The sequence below is a fragment of the Phyllostomus discolor genome, chromosome 14 (genome assembly GCF_004126475.2).
Source record: "Phyllostomus discolor isolate MPI-MPIP mPhyDis1 chromosome 14, mPhyDis1.pri.v3, whole genome shotgun sequence".
NCBI lineage: Eukaryota > Metazoa > Chordata > Mammalia > Chiroptera > Phyllostomidae > Phyllostomus > Phyllostomus discolor.
In genome coordinates this window covers 39,151,380-39,169,472 of record NC_040916.2, presented here as the reverse complement: position 1 = coordinate 39,169,472, position 18,093 = coordinate 39,151,380, and the positions used below count along the sequence as shown (strand labels likewise).

Sequence of the window (18,093 nt, the reverse complement as noted above, 5' to 3'; positions counted from 1 at the left end):
CCCTCCAATATTTTTCTTCTTAAATAACAGAGAGAACCCTGGACCCACCACAGTCAGGTCCAGCTCTAAAGCTGATGGCGCCTTCTGCCTTTGAACCTGCATCTGCTTCCCCAGCCCGCTGGGAGCTCACACCTTGTTCGTCCCTCCCGGTCTGCCCTGGAACACAGCATGCTTGAGCAGAGAGCACAGAACAGAGGCGAAACCTCTGAGTGGGGGACGGAATGAGAGAAAGGTAACTGCACCCTGGCTCAGGCATTGAGAATTGCTGAGCCTCTTTCCTGGAGTGAAAGCCAGACTGGTCATTGACTCCGGGCTTCTGCGTCTTTTCAGTCAGGGAGGAATTCCTGAAAACACTGATGAGGCCTCGGAATGACACAGTTTGCATGAGTCACCCGGCTTTGGCTAGATTTGCTGTGTCGGGGTGGGGGATGGGGGGCAGATGCTGGCCCCTACTGGAAATACCGTTAAAGCTATTCTGGCCGAAACCCCAGGGAGATCCCATAGCAGAGTTTATTTGAAATAATGGCATGAAGTTGCTATAAAGTTTATGTAAAATAATGTTGTCCGATGTAGGACAACATCTTAATTCTCCCCCAGCAGTAGGACAGGGTCAACTGATGTCCGTTTTCTTAGAATAAACTTAAAACCTTTGCAGAATGTGGCCACGGGCCTCAGTAGGCAGGAGACGGGGGAGGAGGGGAAGGAAGAGCAGAAACCCTCCAGGTTGGGGGAGAGCCCTCCGGCGTGGCCACTCAAGGGGCCCACTTGCGCCTGCCTCTCTGCCCGCCCACCCGGCACACGGCAGGCCGCCCAGCTGCGCACCGCAGACCGCTCCCCTCACGTCTCCGGGGGAGGGAACGGGAAAGGGCTCCTTATTTAGAAATCGCATTGACGTGTAAAGACAATATGACACATCAGCTCATGTCAAAGGAGCTCATTCTCTCTGCCTACAGCATGAGCAGTTTCCTACCGAGGTTGACATTATTTAAAGAAATTATTATTTTGTTTTCAGTTGTTTCGTTTGCAGCATAACTCATCAGGACGTGGCTGCTCACAGCAGGGTGGGAACCTGTCCAAAGGCAATCAGACCTGAGAGGCCTGGATGGGGCGGGGGTTCGGGGCAGAGGATGTGCATTTTGGCTTTTCTGAGCAGAGGGTCAAGAAGTGGGTGGTCGCTGGTTTCTGCTTCAAACCTGCTCTCATTCTGCCGTGCCTGCCACCTCCAAACCCCCTCCCTGCTTCGGAGCAGTCTGGCCGGTGGAGGCGGTGGTCGGGGCAGACCCCAGACTCAGGAGTCCCCAGCCACAGCTGCAGATGAGATAAGAGCTGTGGAAGAAGGGAAGCCCAAAGCCAGCCCGGGCCTCTGTACCACCACCCTCTCCCTCAGCACCAGGAAATGCTGCTCCTAGCTGTCCACCTCCTTCCTCCCTCCACACCTCCATGGAACATTGTAGGGTTTTGCTGCTGGAAGGAGCCTCGAAGGGCTGGCTCCTCATTCAAACCCATCACCTTGCAGATCCGGAAATCGATGCCCTGACAGGGGATGTGGCTGCCCGGACAGGGGATGTGGCTGCCCCATGGCTGGGTTGGTGCACCAGTCCCGGGACCCAGCCTGCTGGTGCCCTGCCCCTGTTTGCCGCGATGCCGTGCCGTCTCTGCTCCTCCTTTTCTCCCCCTGCCCCGCCCCTAAGCCAAAGCTCAGAGTGGCCTTTCCCTGAGACACAGCGTCTAGGACCCTGTGAGTCTGAGTTAGGTTTCTTCCTACAGGGAGAAGTGCAGATGTGTTTTAAGAGTTGACTTGTGGAACAAGGGGATTCTCGAGAGAAAAATTCCCAGCCTTACATAGGACTTTTTCCTGCTTTTGTGGCTGTAGCGACTGCAGTCCTCAGTGATCGACCCGGGGGAGGGGGCATGAAGGAGACAACTAGGGCGAGGCTTTCTGTCAATGCAAGGAGAAAAGTTTCTCTTGTCTCTCTCTCAGTGAGTGTCCCCTTACACGCCACTTTCTATGTGTGCCGGTCTCTCTGTCTCTCTTTCTCCTATCCCTCTCTCTGTGTCTGTCTCATCGCTGCCTCTGTCTCTCTTTCTCTTGTCTCCATCTTTGTCCCGGCGTCTTTCTCTGTGCCTCTCCTCCCCACACTCACCCACGTGCATGCTAAACCCAGTCATCACGACTGGCCAGAGAGCCTCAGCCCCTTCCTGCGGCCCTGTCAGGGCAGAGCCTCCTCCTCCCGGCTCCGCGGAGAAAGGCCAGGTCCAGAGCTGCTGCCGGGCGCCAGAGACGCTGCACAACCGCCTGCTGAGTGTGGAGGCTGAATCCGGGAACAATGGGAAATTATCTGTTAATTCTTGTCTCCTGCCACCTGCTCTGCTCCAAACAGGCTTTTCTGCCTTCAGTGTAGATGTAAATTCACCACCGCCCCCCTCGTTGTTAAGCAAAATATTGATTTCTCTGCATCGCAGGTCTGGGCCCTTGGAATCCTGGTGTGTGTGCGTGTGTGTGTGTGTTTTCCACTCTCTGCAAAGGCGAGGCGAGGCGCTTTGTTCTGCGAATTTCCCTGGGAAGTCGAGAGGGGGAGGAGTGGCAGAGGTGCCATAAACACGGGCAGAGAGCGGGCCTTCCGCAGTTGTGTTTTGTGTCAACACAAACCTGCCTGCTCAGAAACTGCTAATGAGCCTGCAACCAGGGGCCTCCGAGCTCCCACCTCGCAAGGGCTGAGCTCTGCATTTGCTGGTGAAGGGGAGGGCGGCGGAACCGCTGGGCTCCTCGGGTGGGTTCTAGAAGCACTGGGAGGCGAGCGGGGCCTCCACAGCCCCATCTGTTCTTGGAATAGGAACTAAACACCTCCCGCAGGAAGGCGATCTGGATTGCACAGTGTCGCCCAGTTCGGGCTCGCTCAGTTCCTCGCACCTGCGTCCCCAGCCCTCTCCCACTGCAGGCGTCAAGGCAGAAGCTGCGAACTCGCCTGAATTGCCCCCACCACCCCTCCCCTAACCCTGTCCCCACGCGGTGGTTGTACCGACTTCAGCACCGTGGACAGAGCCAGGGAGCGCGTCCCGGCGGGACCACCCGCCGGGTTAGGTCGGGGTCCTCCTCTCCGGCCTGGCCTGGCCCTCTGGCTCCGGGGCACCGGCCGTCCGCGGTCCCGAAGCCAGGGCGGGCGGGCTGGCGCGGCTGGTGCCGCTGGTGCGGCTGGTGCACAGTGCAGGCCGGCAGGAGCCGGGCTCCGAACCTCCTCCCGCCGGAACGCGAGTCACCGCCCGAGCCACTCTGCAGTTAGCGTGTTAATTAGAAGGAAAGTCCTTCCTCCCGCACCCGCCACCCGGGCACACACCGGCCCCGCGGCTTCCGGAGGCTAAAGCTAAAGTTTCCTTCCCAGCTGCTCCGGGAAGGCACAGGGCCGCGAGCCTGGCGCTTCGGGCGAGCCCCACGCAGGAAGGGGCCCATCGGCCGGCAAGAGGGGGCCGCGCGGCACCCCCGCCCCGCGCGGGACCGCGCCTGGGGCGACTCGTCCGTCCCCTGCGCTGGTGAAGCTCCTCGGAGCTCCTCAGCCACCTGCTCCCGGACCTCAGGCCGCAGTTCCCGGAGTGCGGCGCTGCCTGAAGTCCGGCCTCCATCCTCCGGTTTAGTCCTGGTTCCCTGGCCTTCGCTACGCTTAATTGCGACATGTATTCTCTCCCCGGGGTGGTAGGGACACAGGGAGGTGGGTCTGGTGGGAGCCGAGCGCCCTCTGGAAATGCCCCCTATTCCTATTCACCAGAAACTTTCCCCTCCGGTTGCCATGGAGAGAGACGGCCGCTGCTCCCGTCGCCATGGCAACGCGCGGGTACCGCGGACCGCAGGATTGCGGGGCTCGGGAAGACTTTTTGCAGTTCGCAATGCCGCGCAGTCGGAGGGTCTCCTGCCCCCGAAACCGGGACTTGGACAAATCGACTAACTTCTCGCGTCAGGGACCCCGGCCAAGGTCCTCCGGCCCCCAGCCGGCCGGCCTTCTCTCCGAGGGCGTTCGTCGGCCTCGCTGCCACTTGTGCGGCCTGTGGCAGTGCCCCCAGCGTTGTCGCCGCCACTGTCTTTGCAGCCCCGGGCCGCACGCGCAGCTCGGGCAACCACTGCGCTCCCTCGCAGAGGGGGGTCGGGCCGGGGCCCGCCCGAGGTCACTCGCGCCCGCGAACGCGGAGCCGGGTCCCCGCACCCTCCGGCAGCGGGACGGCCGGGTTCCACCCCTCGAGCCTGCCCGGACGCAGACCGGTCGCTGCGTGCAGAGGGGGCGGCCGTGAGGCGCCAGACTCGCCAGCTGCCGCGGGATGCCACGTGAGGGGCGGGGGCCCCGCGGGGAAGTGATTAAAAGCCGAACGGAGGCGCGGGGGGCCGCCGCGGGGAGGGTCTTCTCGAGCCGCCCCGCCCCGCCCCAGTCCCGCCGCGGCGCGCGCTCGGCGGCGGCTCGGAGGGCGGGCGCGTCTGGGGCATGAGCGGGGTGCGGGGCGCCGGGGGGCCTCGGTGCCAGGCGGCGCTCGCTGTCCTGGCCTCGCTGTGCCGGGCCCGGCCGCCCCCTCCCGGGCTAGACGTGGAGACTTGTCGGAGCTTCGAGCTACAGCCCCCGGAGCGCAGTCCGAGCGCGGCCGACGCAGGTACCGCGAAACCCGGGGACCGCTCCCCTCCCGGAGGGTCGCCCTGGCTGCCCCCGGTGATCCCCCCGACTCCGGCCCCGGGAGCCCCGGAACCTAGAAGAGAACTCAGGTCAGGATTGTGGATTCGCGAGCAGCCGCGACCAGGGTCCTGGCCCACGGCTCGCAGGGCGAATGGGGCGACGCGAAGGAGGCCCGGAGGAGAGAAGCCCCCTGCCCTCTGCCCCCTGCAGGGGACCCCGCCGAAAGCCGGGCTCCGGGGTGCGGCCGCCCTCGGGGCTCTGTTTCCCTGGCGTCTCCCCTCTCGCCCTAAGGGCCGCCCGCCAGGGAGGGGGCCGTGCGGCGAGCAGGGGACCAGGGACACCCCGGCCGAGGAAATCGGCCGTCTCCTCGCGGATGTGGAGGTCCCCGGGCCCGTCTGCCCGTCCGCTTGTTCTCTCGGGGAACGCGGCCCGAGCTCCCGGGGTCTCTCCGGGACAAACTTGGGTCTGCGGCTGGCACGAGGGCTGTGCGTCCGGCGTCTCTCCGGCTGCGAGTGGCTCCCTGCGCCTCGGGGGGGGGGGTGGGGGGGGGCGCGGGGGGGCGGGGGGAAGGTGTCGCAGCCCCCGCCCCCGCCCCTGGAACTCGCTCGCTCGGGCGCTCTGACTCACTCGGACTCGCGGCCGGTGCGCGGCTGAGTCGGTGCCTCTCGCCGACTTCGCCCAGCGGGCGCCTCCTGCCCGAGCGGCGCGGACGCTGCGCAGCCCCGGGCGGCCGCCGAGCCCAGGCGGGAGCCCGAACCGAGTCGAGCTCGCCGGAGCCGGTGAGTCCGCGGCCCGGCGCGCAGCTGCGGCGTCTCCGCGGAGTCGCGACAGCGGCAACGGCGTGTCGCGCCCTGGCGGCGGGAGCCGCGGGAGGGTGGGCAGCGAGCGGCCGGCGGCCCGGGTGTTCACCTGCCCGGCAGAGCCGTGCGGCCACGCTCGCCCTCGCCAGCCCGGCTTCTTTGTCCGGATCCCGACGTCCGGAGGGTCCCGGGCGGGAGGGAGCGCCAGGTCGCCCTTCCTCCGCGGCGGCGGGGCGTGGGGTGCAGCTCGAGGCCTCGAGAGAATGCGGAGTGGGGGCGGGGAGGTCCTGCGGGGACCGAGGCGCCGGGACGCTTGGCGCTCCAAAGACTCCACCGTGTCGGCCCGACCCGGACCCCGACCCGGATCCCGGTGTCGCGGGGCCGAGGGGTCTGAGGAGGGGGCCCGGCGGCTTCGTACAGCAGGCGCGGGAACGGGGTGGGGGGGCTGCAAAAGGCGGGAGTTTCGTCTCCACGCGCCTCTCCTGGGACCAGAACCCCCAGACTGGAGCGGCGGCGGTGCCAGGAGCAGGTACAGGTGGTGCAAACCCTCCCGGGGCCCTGTTTTCGCACGAGGTTAAAGGTCAGACATACAGGGAGGTCCTGGGTTAGGAAACAGGCCTCCCGGCATGGAGGAGAGAGGAAGGCAGCAGCGGGTCTGGGGGGGGAGCCGTTCGCGTGTGAGGGGTTTGTCCAGCACGGGGCGGGCCCCCCTCAGCCCTGTGTGCTGCTGTCAGGGCGCTGGGCTCTCTCTCTCTCTCTGGCCTGGGCAACGTCTCATCCATGGGCTGACTCCTACAGCGGAGAGACAAAGAACTTTCAGAGGGTGGCACCGTGCTGGAGGTGGGAGGGTTTGATTCCTCCTCTCGGGAAACCTCAGACCAGATTAGACCCAGTAAGTATTATCACACTGGCTCTCCGTGCCCTCACCTCCGACACCAACGCCCCCCGCCTACTGGACACCGGTCTTCCCCCCGGCAGGGCGTCACTTCCTCATCCACAGCTCCCAGCACCATTCCATCCTTCTTCCTCCAGTGGTGCTTCCCCGGTGGGGCCCTTAATGCCGGTCCTGAGCCCTCAGACCCCAAAGGCAAGGTGAGGACACACCTGTCCAGTTCCGCCTGGGGTGGTGGCTACCCCTCCTGTCTGCCCCGGGGCAGAAATGCAGGGTGTGGGTGGCTGGGGGTGGGGGATGTGTGTGTAGCACATCCAGTAGCGGGAGGCACTGGCCTTCTGACTCCAGAGGGACACTTCGTAGTCTGGAGTGACGAGTACCTACCTGGATGCCAGGCCGAAGGTGAGAGAAGGCTGAGGAATGAGAGTGGGCGGTTCGGATGAATGGGTCTGCCTCCCCTGAAGGCTGCTACAGAAAGTGAGTTTGAGTGGCAGCCCTGAGGAACTTTCAACTTTTGCTGCTGAGCCACAAGCCTCAGGAAGCCTGGGGTCAAGAAGAGGGGCTGAAAGGGCTGAGCGGGGGGGGGGGGGGGGGGAGAAGGAGGTCCTCAGTCAGAGCAGAAGGAAGAAAGGGGTTGAGAGCTGCTGCTCCGGGGTCTTGGGGTTTAGGTGAGCGCAGGGTCTGGGGAGAGGCTATGGCGCTCGGGCCCGGGCCCCAGGTGTCTACCTGCCTCCCAGCCTCCTCCTGGCACTCCAGAGCCCCTGCGGGGTGCAGACTCTCTAGTCGGAGTCTGCTGGGTTTTTTTTTTTTTTAATTATTTGCAGTGGCACGAAAAATGCAAGTGGCTAGCACATGCTCAGTCCCCTTCCCCATCCCACCTTTGCCCTGTTTCCTCCTGCTCTGGGTCTCTGGTCCCTGGGGTTCCTAGAAACGCCCTGAGACCCCACACTCGGGATGCAGCACCTACTCTCACTCACCCGGGCAGCCCTCTGGGCCAGGCGGGGTCTGTGCTGGGAGCTGCCCGGGCAATCTCAGTCCGTCAGACCCCAGCTTGGAAACACCTCAACCCACACCGTCCTCGAGAAATGCAAGCTCCTTTTCTCTTTAAAAAAACTCTAAAGACAAAGGTCTGCTTTCTTCCGTAATACCCTCCCCCGACCCCACAGGGGGACACTGACAGGCGGTTCTCCACCCTTTTTTCCACTTTTTCCGTAGGACAAGGTTCGGTGTGTTGGGTGTGGGTAGTGTGAGTCTGGGTCTGAGGTTGGTAAGCAGAGAGAGGTGCCGAGGTGTTCTGGAAAGTGCAGGAAGCTGCCGGGAGCCGCTGAGCTGCCCTGCCCCTCCCAGGCCGGCGTCCAGCGGTGGTTCGCTCCTGCTTGTGAATGGCCGAGAGATGTATGTGCTGTTTGCTCGCTTCTCTAATGACTCTGGAGATGCTCCATGATTCAGTCCCCTGGCTTTGAAGTAGGTCGTTTGCACACAGATAATATTTCTCCCGCCTGTGATGGAACAGTAAATGCACAGCATTTCATCAAAACACAAAAGTCCTGCCCTGGCTGGTGTGGCTCAGCAGATTGAGTGCCGGCCTGTGACCCAAAACACAAAAGTCCTGTTTCTGTAGCGGAATAATCAGTCACCCCCTCTCTTCTCGCTGGGAGGAAGGCATTCCCTAGATTTTGCCTTCCTTTGAGGATTGTGTCAGGAGAATCTTGCACGGCACTATCCTGACTCTGTGGTGTGTCTTGAGCTTCAGGGTTCTAGAACCAGGGTCCAGTTGGTAGGGTCCTTGGATTCACGTTCTAGAAGTTCTCTTCTCCTAACTGTGGGAGCTTCGAGAGTGGGGAAGGCAGCTTCAGAATGCCCCGCCCCTCCAAGCTCTGTACAAAAGATGTGTTCTCCTCCGACTGTTCTCGTGTTCCTCTGTGCTCCCTGGCCACACAGCTGGGGACATAGCATGTGACTGCAGATCCTTAGGGCCGAGACTGAGGCATCTGGAACTGAGACTGAGCGGTCTCGTGAGGGTCTGTGTGCAGCTGTCTGGAGTGGAGGAGGGACCTGCCGGAGCTTGGCGTCCTCCCTGCTGGTCCCACTCAGGAAAAGCAGGGAGGATGGACAGACTGGGTGGGCCACAGTCCAAAGCGAAGCCAGAGGGGCCTCGGGAAGTCCGGGTGAGCGGGGCATCCAGCTCTGGATGCTTCCGTGTCCGACGCCACCTCACCCTCCCTCCTTTCCATGGCCGATCTGTTTCTGTAGCTCACACGGACCCAGGGAGACCTTTCCTCTGAGGAGTGGCAGGTATAAACGGGAAGAGAGGGGCCGAGGGTAAAGGATCTTTCTGGCCCTCTGTCTGCCCCTCCACCATCACCCCGGCCCTGATCTCCACATCCAGAGGGACCACACGCCCTGCCCAACCAGACAGGAAGGTCCAGTCATCATCTGCCAAAATAATAATACTAATAATTGCTAAGCGAATGCCAGTACTCTGCTGGCTGTGCCACTCCACATTCGTCTCCGCGTTATCTCCGAATCCCTTAATGAGGGTGGAAGCGGCCCCCCGTCATAAAGCTTGTGCGGCCGTGATTAGCCCGGCATTGTCTCTCCCCATCACAGCTTTTGCAGGAGCATTAATTCCTTCTCTGTTTGGACTCTGCTAATTATCCCCATCGGTACTTTGGCCTGGATCTCTGAAAGAAGGAAAGACAGCAGAAGCTCTCTGCTCCCCCCTCCTGCTAACCCGGAATTTTAATTACACCGGGTTCTCCTAATAAATTTACAAGCCACAGCCGAGCTCATTATTAATGGACCACATCTGTGAGCCTCCGAGCAGCAGCGCCCCGGTCTCTACAACACACACACATGCACACACGCACACAGGCACACACACTCAGCTCTCTCTCAGGTGCGTCTCCGCAAGAGACTTTCCAGCGGCCATCCGTTGTTTGCCTGGAGGCTGATGGGGAACGCACAGTGTCTCCCCTTTCCAGGGAGGAAGGAAGGATGGGGACGAGGACGTTGGCCCTCATCCTAGCCTCCAGGGCTCTGCCCAGGCTTGCAGCATCAGGTCATAGAGCAGAGGCTGCCCCCCGCCCTTCCCTGATTGTAATGAAGACATGCCTCCTCGCTTCCTCCGCCCAGCCTTCAGCTTGGCCGTTCTTTAGCTCAGCCTCCAGTCCCCTCAGAGGCCTGGCTCAAGAGTCTGGACTTTGGCATCAGAAAGTCCCAGGTTCAAATCCCAGCTCTTCCACTTAACGTGATGTTCTCTTGAACAAGTTTCTTAGTTAATGTCTCTAAACTTAGTTCATTTATCTTTGAGATGTGAATAATAATTTCTTAGGGAGGCTTTAAAGATTAAGTGAGATAACGTAAGGGGGTGCAATGCAGACCATGTGGAAGTAACAAATAATGTTACTAGGGTTCATACTGTAGTAACAGTGCCTAGTCTTCTCCATTCCCAGACCAGGCCCCCTTCCACTGTGTGAGCCCCTGTGCCTCTGCGTTTGGTCTCTGGGTCGTGCTTGTCTGTCCCTGCCTGCATCTGAGCGGCAGCCCTGGGCCCACCGGCTCCCTCTGGGCCTGGCCCAGCACTCGCACCTCTGAGGGTCCACCAGCCCAGCCCTGCAGGCAGCCCTCTCCGGCTTCGAGGGGAGCAGGGAAAGCGGTCCTTTCTGTCGCTTCCTCATCCCAGTTTATCTTTCCAATTATAATCTGTTAACGAAAATGCCTGTTACTGTTACAAAATGGATTTTCTTGACACGCAAGCCCATTAGAAAAATGGGGACAATAGCGAGCGATAAGAACTGCCGATGAATCCTGATGCTGTGGGTGGAGGGAAGGGGCGGGGCACGGGGCTCTGTCTTCGGAGACAGAAGTGTCAGTCTGGGCAGGGGCAGGAGGAGATAAGAAAGCCCTGGACTGATCACCTAGCATTTCCCAGGGACAGAGCCATCACCCCTGCCAGGCTGTCCCACTTAAGGTGACAAGCAGGTCCCGCCCTGAAGGTCTTCGGGGAGACCTTAACTTCCTAGAGGGGGAAGAGGGGCCTGAGGTCTCTCTGACGCTGTGCCTCTAGTCTGGTGTCCCCTTCCACTGCCCCAGAGGGTCCGGCTTTGGGGCCACTCTGTACACAGCAAATGATTATCCTCCACCAAAAAAAAGCAAAGCGTGAAGAACAACAGCAGCGTGCGTTCGGGGAGCTTTTACCACGTCCTGGGAACTGTGCTCAGTCTTAGTTTAGTTCATATTCGTGGTGATTCTGTGAGGGAGGGAGCATGAGAACCCCCATTAAACGAAAGAAGAAACCAAGGTGTGGAGAAGTTCAGTAACTTGCCCGAGGTCACACAGTTAGAAACGTGGGTGGACATGCCCTGCGGTGGTTCTGGGTCTGGTGCTCCCCGGGCACGTCCGCCGTGGGCCTGAGCCCCAGTGAAGTCCACTCCCCCAGCCGGCCAAGGAGCCCTGGGCCCCTCCTCAGGCCAGGTCACCGGCTGTTTCCCAAGCCCAGTTCCAGAGCTCTTTGCTCGCCCAGAGGCTGCTGGGTAATTGCGCAGTATGGTTTCCCACACCCGGTGCCCCCAGAAGACTCACGCCTCTGACACCTGAAGCAAGATGTGTCACACCTAGCACTGAGTCACCGACTTCTTTTCCCCGGTTTCCAAGAAAACCTCGCAAAAGCACAGCAGCTTGTCAGTTATTGACTCTTCTTCCCCGATTTTCCTTTGGAGCTCCCTCCTGTTCACCAGTAGCAACAAAACCAGTGACAGTAACAACAAGACAACCGGACAAGTAGCGAGCAAATGAGTATTGACAGACTTGGAGATACGCGAGTCCGTACATTGTACGCGTTATGTCTTGCACTATCAAGAGACCTAGCTATATATCAGCTACATTATTTCTGCTAGTGCGTTTGTTCCTGGTTTGAATGACGCAGTTGAAGCCACCTCTGTGCCCAAGGGTTCATGGCTTGCAGGTGTCCTGCCAACAGAACAAATTTCAAAACTAGGGGATATTTAAAACTAGATGTGGCGGAAGGAGACACGTCTAATAGAAATAGCTAATGTTTATGGTGTTGCTTCCCATTTTCCGGGACAGCTCCTCAGCACTTGTGATACAGTTTGGATCTCAGTGAAACCTCACCGTGCCCCTATGAGGCAGACACTGTCATCATACCCATTTTACAGATGAGGAAACCGAGGCCCGGGGAGGTTAAGCAGCCTGTCAAAGCCAGGCAGTTTAAAGCCAGTGGGAACAGACTTGGAATGAGCCCAGCATGACTCTGGGCCGTGATTCTCTGTCTCCAGGCTGAATGGAAAATAAAGAAGGGAGAAGATGGGGGAAGAAGACTAGTACTTAGGAAGTACTTTCTCTTGCCCAGTGGGCTCTCACCCTCAATAGAGGTGTGTCTTTCTTCTGTCATGAAGCTAGTGCCTGGAATATGTACGAAATGCACTGGGTCGGGACTCACATGGTGGCTGAGCTGACCATCAAAATTTTATCTGCCTCCCAGGGCTGTGGGTCAAACAGGACATAAGTGGGGAAAAGGCTTTGAAGGCTACTCATGCGCCTGGGGTTTACTAGAGGGCAACACGTCCTGATGGGTGGCCCCAGTGGGCCCAGGGTAGGAGGGCACATGTCCTAGGTGACGTGGGCCTTTGCACACAGTTCTTAGGCCTCCGAGACCGACCTTTCCCAGCCTCAAATTGCCTTTCATCAGACTGGCTGCATTCAGGGCCATGTATAGTGATCTGAAGGGGCTGAGTCCTGGGCAATGATCCCCTGCCCTGGCCTAACCCTGCTCCTACCAGCCGTGCTCACCTCCTTGGGTCCCCTGTGTGGGCGGACCCCAGAACCTGGCTCTCCCCCCACTGCCTGCCTGTCAGGGGTCCTGGCAGAAGATTCTGTGGGCAGAGGAGGGGGGGCCCCCACATGGTCTTATGTAACCAGTATTGAGCTCAGGGTGCTGATTCTCAATAATCCATACCCTGGCCTCCCGTACAGCTTCGAGGGAACAGCAGCCGGGTCACGTGGAGCGGCTTCGGAAATGGCAACCATGCCGAGGAGAAATTGATTCCCTCGGCCCACCCCCTGCCCCCACCCCACTTTTCATTTATGAATTCAGTTTTTTTTTTGTCAGGCTGAGCATTTAAATGCACTTTGTGCTCTCTGGATTCCCCCGTTTCTTCCCCTTCCTCATTAAAATTCTAATTATTACCAGAGCAAGTAAGATGTATGATCAAAAGAAAGCCAAAGCCCTAGAAATACCTTTTGTTTTAAGATGACTCACTGTGGAGAAGGCACCCAGAGCAGCTGTGACAGAGAGCAGAGAGGGTGTAGAGGTGGCCAGATGCTCGGAGCGGGGACGCGTCTGTCTGTGGTGGCCCTCGAACCTCAGTCGCACCACTTAGGAACCGTGTGACCCTGCGCAATCTGTTGAATCCTCGGAGCCTCTGCGTCCTCTGATAGTAATCGTCCCTCTTTCCATGGAGAGCATGACATCAGTGGATACACAAAAAGTGCTTCATGCCTTGGACATAGTAATATTCAATAACTTGACTAGATCCAATACTATTACGGTCAACCTGTACATATATTAAGATTTTGGTGTCTTTTTTTTAATCATCACCTGAGGAAATGCTTTTTATTGATTTGAGAGAGAGAAGGAGAGAAAGAAACATCAATGTAAGAGAGAAACATTGATTGATTGCCTCCTGTACTGCCCCAGCCAGGGATCGAACCCACAACCCCAGTGTGTGCCCTGACCTGGGATGGAACCTGCAGCATTCTGGTGTGCGGGACAGTGCTCCAACCAACTGGGCCACCCGGGCAGGGCTTGATGTCTTATTTTTAAGACAATAAATAAATATTTTAAACACCTGCTCTGTTTCTCTCTCGTGCCCCCGAGGTGTGTGCGCACCACGTTGGAGACTGGTAGTCTAGGAGTTGCCTTAGAACCAGCCTTCCTGGCCCCTGGCAGACTCTGGGGGAAGGACGGGCCCCAGGTCCTTTGGCCAAGGAAAGGCCCCGGTGTCTCTGCGCAGGGGCCTGGGGGTGGGTGCCAGTGGCTGAGGACTTGTGGGTTGTCTGCTGTCAGTCCCTTGTCGTGAAGGTGGTCGTTGATCAAGGCCATAGCTTTCCAGCCAGGGAGTCAGAAGGCAGTGCCGGCTCCCCGGAGGAGATGGCCGCTGCTCTCGCCTCCTTGTCAGACCCCCCGGATGGGGACGCCCTCCCTGGGCCTGTGTGTTACGAGAGTGCTCCGGGTCCCCCCGGGGGGACCTGGCATCTCGGTACTCCGAGCAGAGCTTAGCACCTGGCACAAGGCAAATGCTCGGCAAATGCTGGTTGAGAGATAATTACAGCTTCTTTATGTGCCATTCATTCATTTACTCATTTATTCTCATGGGCCAGTTTCTGTGCTAGGCCCTGAGTCAGGCAGATATAAAAACACAGGGTTCCAGTCGCCTGCAGCTGAATCAGGGAGAAACAGGCTGGGACAGTGGCAAGAGCCCCAGGCAGGGCTGTGGGCCTCAGGCCCCACCCCATCCAGGCTCTGTGTCTGACCTGTGACCCCAGGCGAGTCCCTTCTCTGGACCACTCCTCTTATCTGCAGAAGCACCTCCTGGCCTCAGTACTTTCAGGGTCGCTTCTCACCTTAAAAAAGATTCTTAAGGCACTGGGACAGGGTAATCCCGAGGCTGCAAACTCACAGGCCTGCAGGGGCTGGGGGTCGGGGGGCCGGAACTGGGAGGAGAGTTGGTGAGGACACGTCCTTCCAAAGGGAGTCACCCATGCCCACCGTGTGTGAGTTCAAGGGCGGGTACCAAGGCAGCTGTCCTTGGCCTAAGTAGCAAAAAATCCAGTGTGATGCTCGTAGTGGTGGAATTTCTCAATTTCCCAATCACCATGCAAGCTGCTGGACGAGGCTTCTCTGCTAGCTAGTGCACAGCGACCTTCGTGCACACCTTCGCGGGGAGAGAGTGTAGTGGGGGGCTTCCTTGCTTCGGAGCCTTCGGGCCTCCCCACTCAGGTCTTTCCTGGAAGTGCGGTGAGAGGTCTGCTAGATCCTTCCTCCCAGAGGGCGGTGTCCTCACAGCTCCCTGGGGGTAGAGACACCCTCTGTGGGCAGGGGTGGACTGGGGGTGGCCTGGGGGTGGGACAGTGAGCATCCACCTTTGAACCAATAACAACATTCAAAAATGCCAGTTTTACAATGAAACCCTCAAATAGCCACAGGAGTGGGAAAAAAGACAGCTACAGGGGTCATTTGTACTTAGCTTCAAAATAAACTGTGTGGATTGGATTCCAACTTAATACAAGTGTTTGTGGAGCCTACTATGCGCCGAGTTCTGAGTGTAGAAGATGCACTTGACCTAACCGGGGCGCTCAGAGCGATCATGCGCGATCTCATTCACTTCAAGTCACTCTGGGACGATTTATGGAGCTCCTGCTCTGGGCTCGGCGGGGGCGGGGGAGGGAAGGGGATGGACGAGTTCCTGGAGCCTCTGGTCTCCAAGGCCACTCAGCCTGTTGAGGAAGAGAGCTGCGCACAAAAATGACTCTGCTCGAAGTCTGGCCAGTGTAACTACTCTAATAAAAATTCAAATAGCATGCAAATGTGAATGCCTCGACAACGTGCACATTTGCTGAGGCTGTGACAGAAGTCACTTTCCCTTTCCTTGGATACGCCAACCAGCGGTAGGGAGTTCCCCAGGCCCGAGGAGGGGGGGAGAGGGGTGGGGCCAGGGTGTAAAGTCAGAGCGGGGGAAGGCGAGTGGCCTGGCGAGTGTCAGCCCTCCAGCCGTGGCTCCTCCGCCTGGGCAGCGTTCTCACGACCACTCTTTTCTCTTCTTCCGTCTTCGTCCCTTGTGTGTGCTCCCTCTCCCAACCCCCTGCCCTGCTTCCCCCTGCCTCTGTGTGTCCCTGCCTTGCTCCCGCCGGGGGCAGGCACCTCTGTCAGCCTCCTCGCAGTCTTGGTTATTGTGTGTGGTGTGGCCCTGGTGGCAGTTTTTCTCTTTCTCTTTTGGAAGCTGCGCTGGACGCCCTGGAGGAACAAGGAGGCCTCCAGCCCCTCTTCTGCTGACGCGCCCCCAGGAGCCTTCCAGAACCCCCGCTCCAGAGGCAAGATGGCAGACAAGCTGAAGGACCCCCACTCCCTGGGCTTCCTGGAGGCGGCTGTGAAGATCAGCCACACGTCCCCAGACATCCCGGCCGAGGTGCAGATGTCGGTCAGAGAGCACATCTCGCGTCACACGCGGCTGCAGAGACAGACCACAGAGCCCACGTCATCCACCAGGTGAGGGGTGGAGCCCCCCTCCCTAACCCTGCACCTGCACATTCCCTTGTTCAGGAGAGAGGTCCCGGCCTGCGAGGGCCAGGGGCCAGAGATAACAACAAGTGAGCTCCGAGTGGAGAACATTTCAGATCATGCGGTCCATGTGGGCGAACAGCTAGAAGGTGGGTCAGCAAAGGCCCCAGGAAAGGGGGACCTTTTGGGTGGGGTGCCCTGCGTGTGGTGTGCACTGGGATGTGAGTGGGTGGGCGGGCGATGTGGGTGTTTGGAGGGAAAGAAAGACATCCCGTGGAGGGAAGAGAATACGCAAAGGCTTAGAGGCATAAGAGGTCACAGGGCGTCCAGGGTTATGTCAGCAGAGCCTCGGAGATGCAGCCTGCAGGCACGGGAGACAGGGTGAGAGCGTCTCACCATTTGGGAACGAGGGTCCCTTCATAGCCTTGGGCAGTGTTCTCTGCATGGCAGCGATCGAATGAATGGTGTTCTGTAACTGAAAAAGCAAAACCAACAACCGCCACATAACGACAAGAACCTGCTCTAAATCCAGAAACCCTTTTAAAAGAAGCGATGCGTGCAGGCACGAGGCACCGTGTTTATTCACAGCGTAGGGCTCCTGTGGGTTCCTGGGGCCCTGCGGTGCCCTGCCCCACCCCCAGCTCTCGGGGACCAGCCCAGAGAAAGGAGGCCAGGAATCAGAGTGCGGGGCCCCACTGACAGAGTTTACCGCAGGACCATGTGTGAGCAAGTTGCTCGTGTCTCCCCGGCCTCGCTCTCCCCAACCCTAACATAGAGCTGACGACTCCCAGGGCTGCTGTGAGGAGCCCGTGAAGGAATCCGTGTGATGGTGAGAGCTAAGGATGTCACTTAATACACATCGGCCCTGTTCAAGCAGGCGCTTCGGATGTGGGAGCTCATTTCATCCTCACAGCCACCCTGTGCAATTGTTACTGTTGTTATCCTCATCTTGTATCAAAGAGACGTTAAGTAACTTGCCCAAGCTCCTATGGCTAGACTGGGGCAGAGCCAGAATTACCCTCTCCAGTCTGGCTGCAAAGCCCAGTAATGTGAGCTCTGGTGATGGAGGGAGAGGGGTGTGGCGGGGCAGCCGCCAGCCACGTCCAGGGGAGGAAAGGGTGGTCCTCCTCTTGAGGGATCTCATGGTTTAACGTGGGAACAGAGTCACATCTACTGGGGAAGAAACCTAGAAAGCGGTTAGTTAGCAGAAAGGCAGGGGAAGTGATAATGGCTGACATTCAGTGAGCTTACTATACACCCGGCCCCACTGCAGCCACTGTACATATACTGAGAGGTGTACCGCGCACAACCACGTGCGCACGACGTGCGTGCAGAGGGAAAGGGTGAGCCGGGGCCCCGGTTGGGTCTGCCTGCATCCAGTCTGGCTGAGCGCTGACCACGCCCCCTGCGCCCTCCCCCGCCCCCCGCCAGGCACACGTCCTTCAAGCGCCACCTGCCCCGGCAGATGCACGTCTCCAGCGTGGACTACGGCAACGAGCTGCCGCCTGCGGCGGAGCAGCCCACCAGCATCGGCCGCATCAAGCCCGAGCTGTATAAGCAGAAGTCGGTGGACGGCGACGATGCCAAATCCGAGGCCGCCAAGAGCTGCGGGAAGATCAACTTCAGCCTGCGCTACGACTACGAGACCGAGACCCTGATCGTGCGCATCCTGAAGGCCTTCGACCTCCCCGCCAAGGACTTTTGCGGCAGCTCTGACCCTTACGTCAAGATCTACCTCCTGCCCGACCGCAAATGCAAGCAGCAGACGCGGGTGCACCGCAAGACCCTGAACCCCACCTTCGACGAGAACTTCCACTTCCCGGTGCCCTACGAGGAGCTGGCGGACCGCAAGCTGCACCTCAGCGTCTTCGACTTCGACCGCTTCTCCCGCCACGACATGATCGGGGAGGTCATCCTGGACAACCTCTTTGAGGCCTCCGACCTGTCCCGGGAGACCTCCATCTGGAAGGACATCCAGTACGCCACGAGTGTGAGTACAGCCTGCCCTCTGGGCTTCTGGAAGATTCCTGGTTCCGGGTTGAGCGGGGTGTGCCCGCACCCCCTCACCCCTGGAGGCAGATGGGCCTTCACCCTTCAGGATATGATGGGGGAGTGGAAACCGACCGGCGGCCCAGCCCACCCAGGGGAAGTCCTTGCACTCTGCCCCAGGTGGGGGCACCAGAGCCCCCATGGGGGTGAGAAGGGAGGGGAATGTTTATCGCTTCCGATCGCCTGTTCTAGGTAATCCTCTCTACCTGTTAGGCCTCAGGGTTACCGTCTACAGAGTACCGTTGTATGTCTCGTTGGTCGTGGGTGAGAGCTGGGCCAGGCCCCTGGGCTGAACCAGACAGCAGTGTCCTGGAAAAGGCCGTCGAGGACAGGCTGCATTGATTAGGATGAGCCAGGCTATGCCGAGGTGGCGGCGGCAGTCTTGGGATCTGGTGGCTCGGAGCA

General features: G+C 59.3%; 1 protein-coding gene across 5 annotated transcripts in view; it reads left to right on the top strand.

The window, feature by feature from the left end:
- The first annotated feature begins 4,447 nt into the window (after nt 1-4,447).
- SYT6 (synaptotagmin 6) overlaps nt 4,448-18,093 on the top strand; it is a 51,020-nt gene continuing 37,374 nt past the window's right edge. For 2 of the 5 annotated variants that reach the window (XR_003683829.2, XM_028502888.2), the window contains exons 1-3: nt 4,448-4,629; nt 15,279-15,627; nt 17,071-17,629. Coding sequence is in view for 3 of the 5 variants with exons in the window: in XM_028502888.2 (XP_028358689.1) it covers nt 4,467-4,629; nt 15,279-15,627; nt 17,071-17,629 (1,071 nt within the window). In the remaining 2 variants the exon portion in view is untranslated. Of the gene's footprint in view, nt 4,630-5,286; nt 5,429-15,251; nt 15,628-17,070; nt 17,630-18,093 lie in introns of those variants that run through there. The other 3 variants (XM_036015179.1, XM_036015178.1, XR_004900638.1) reach the window with 3 other exon arrangements.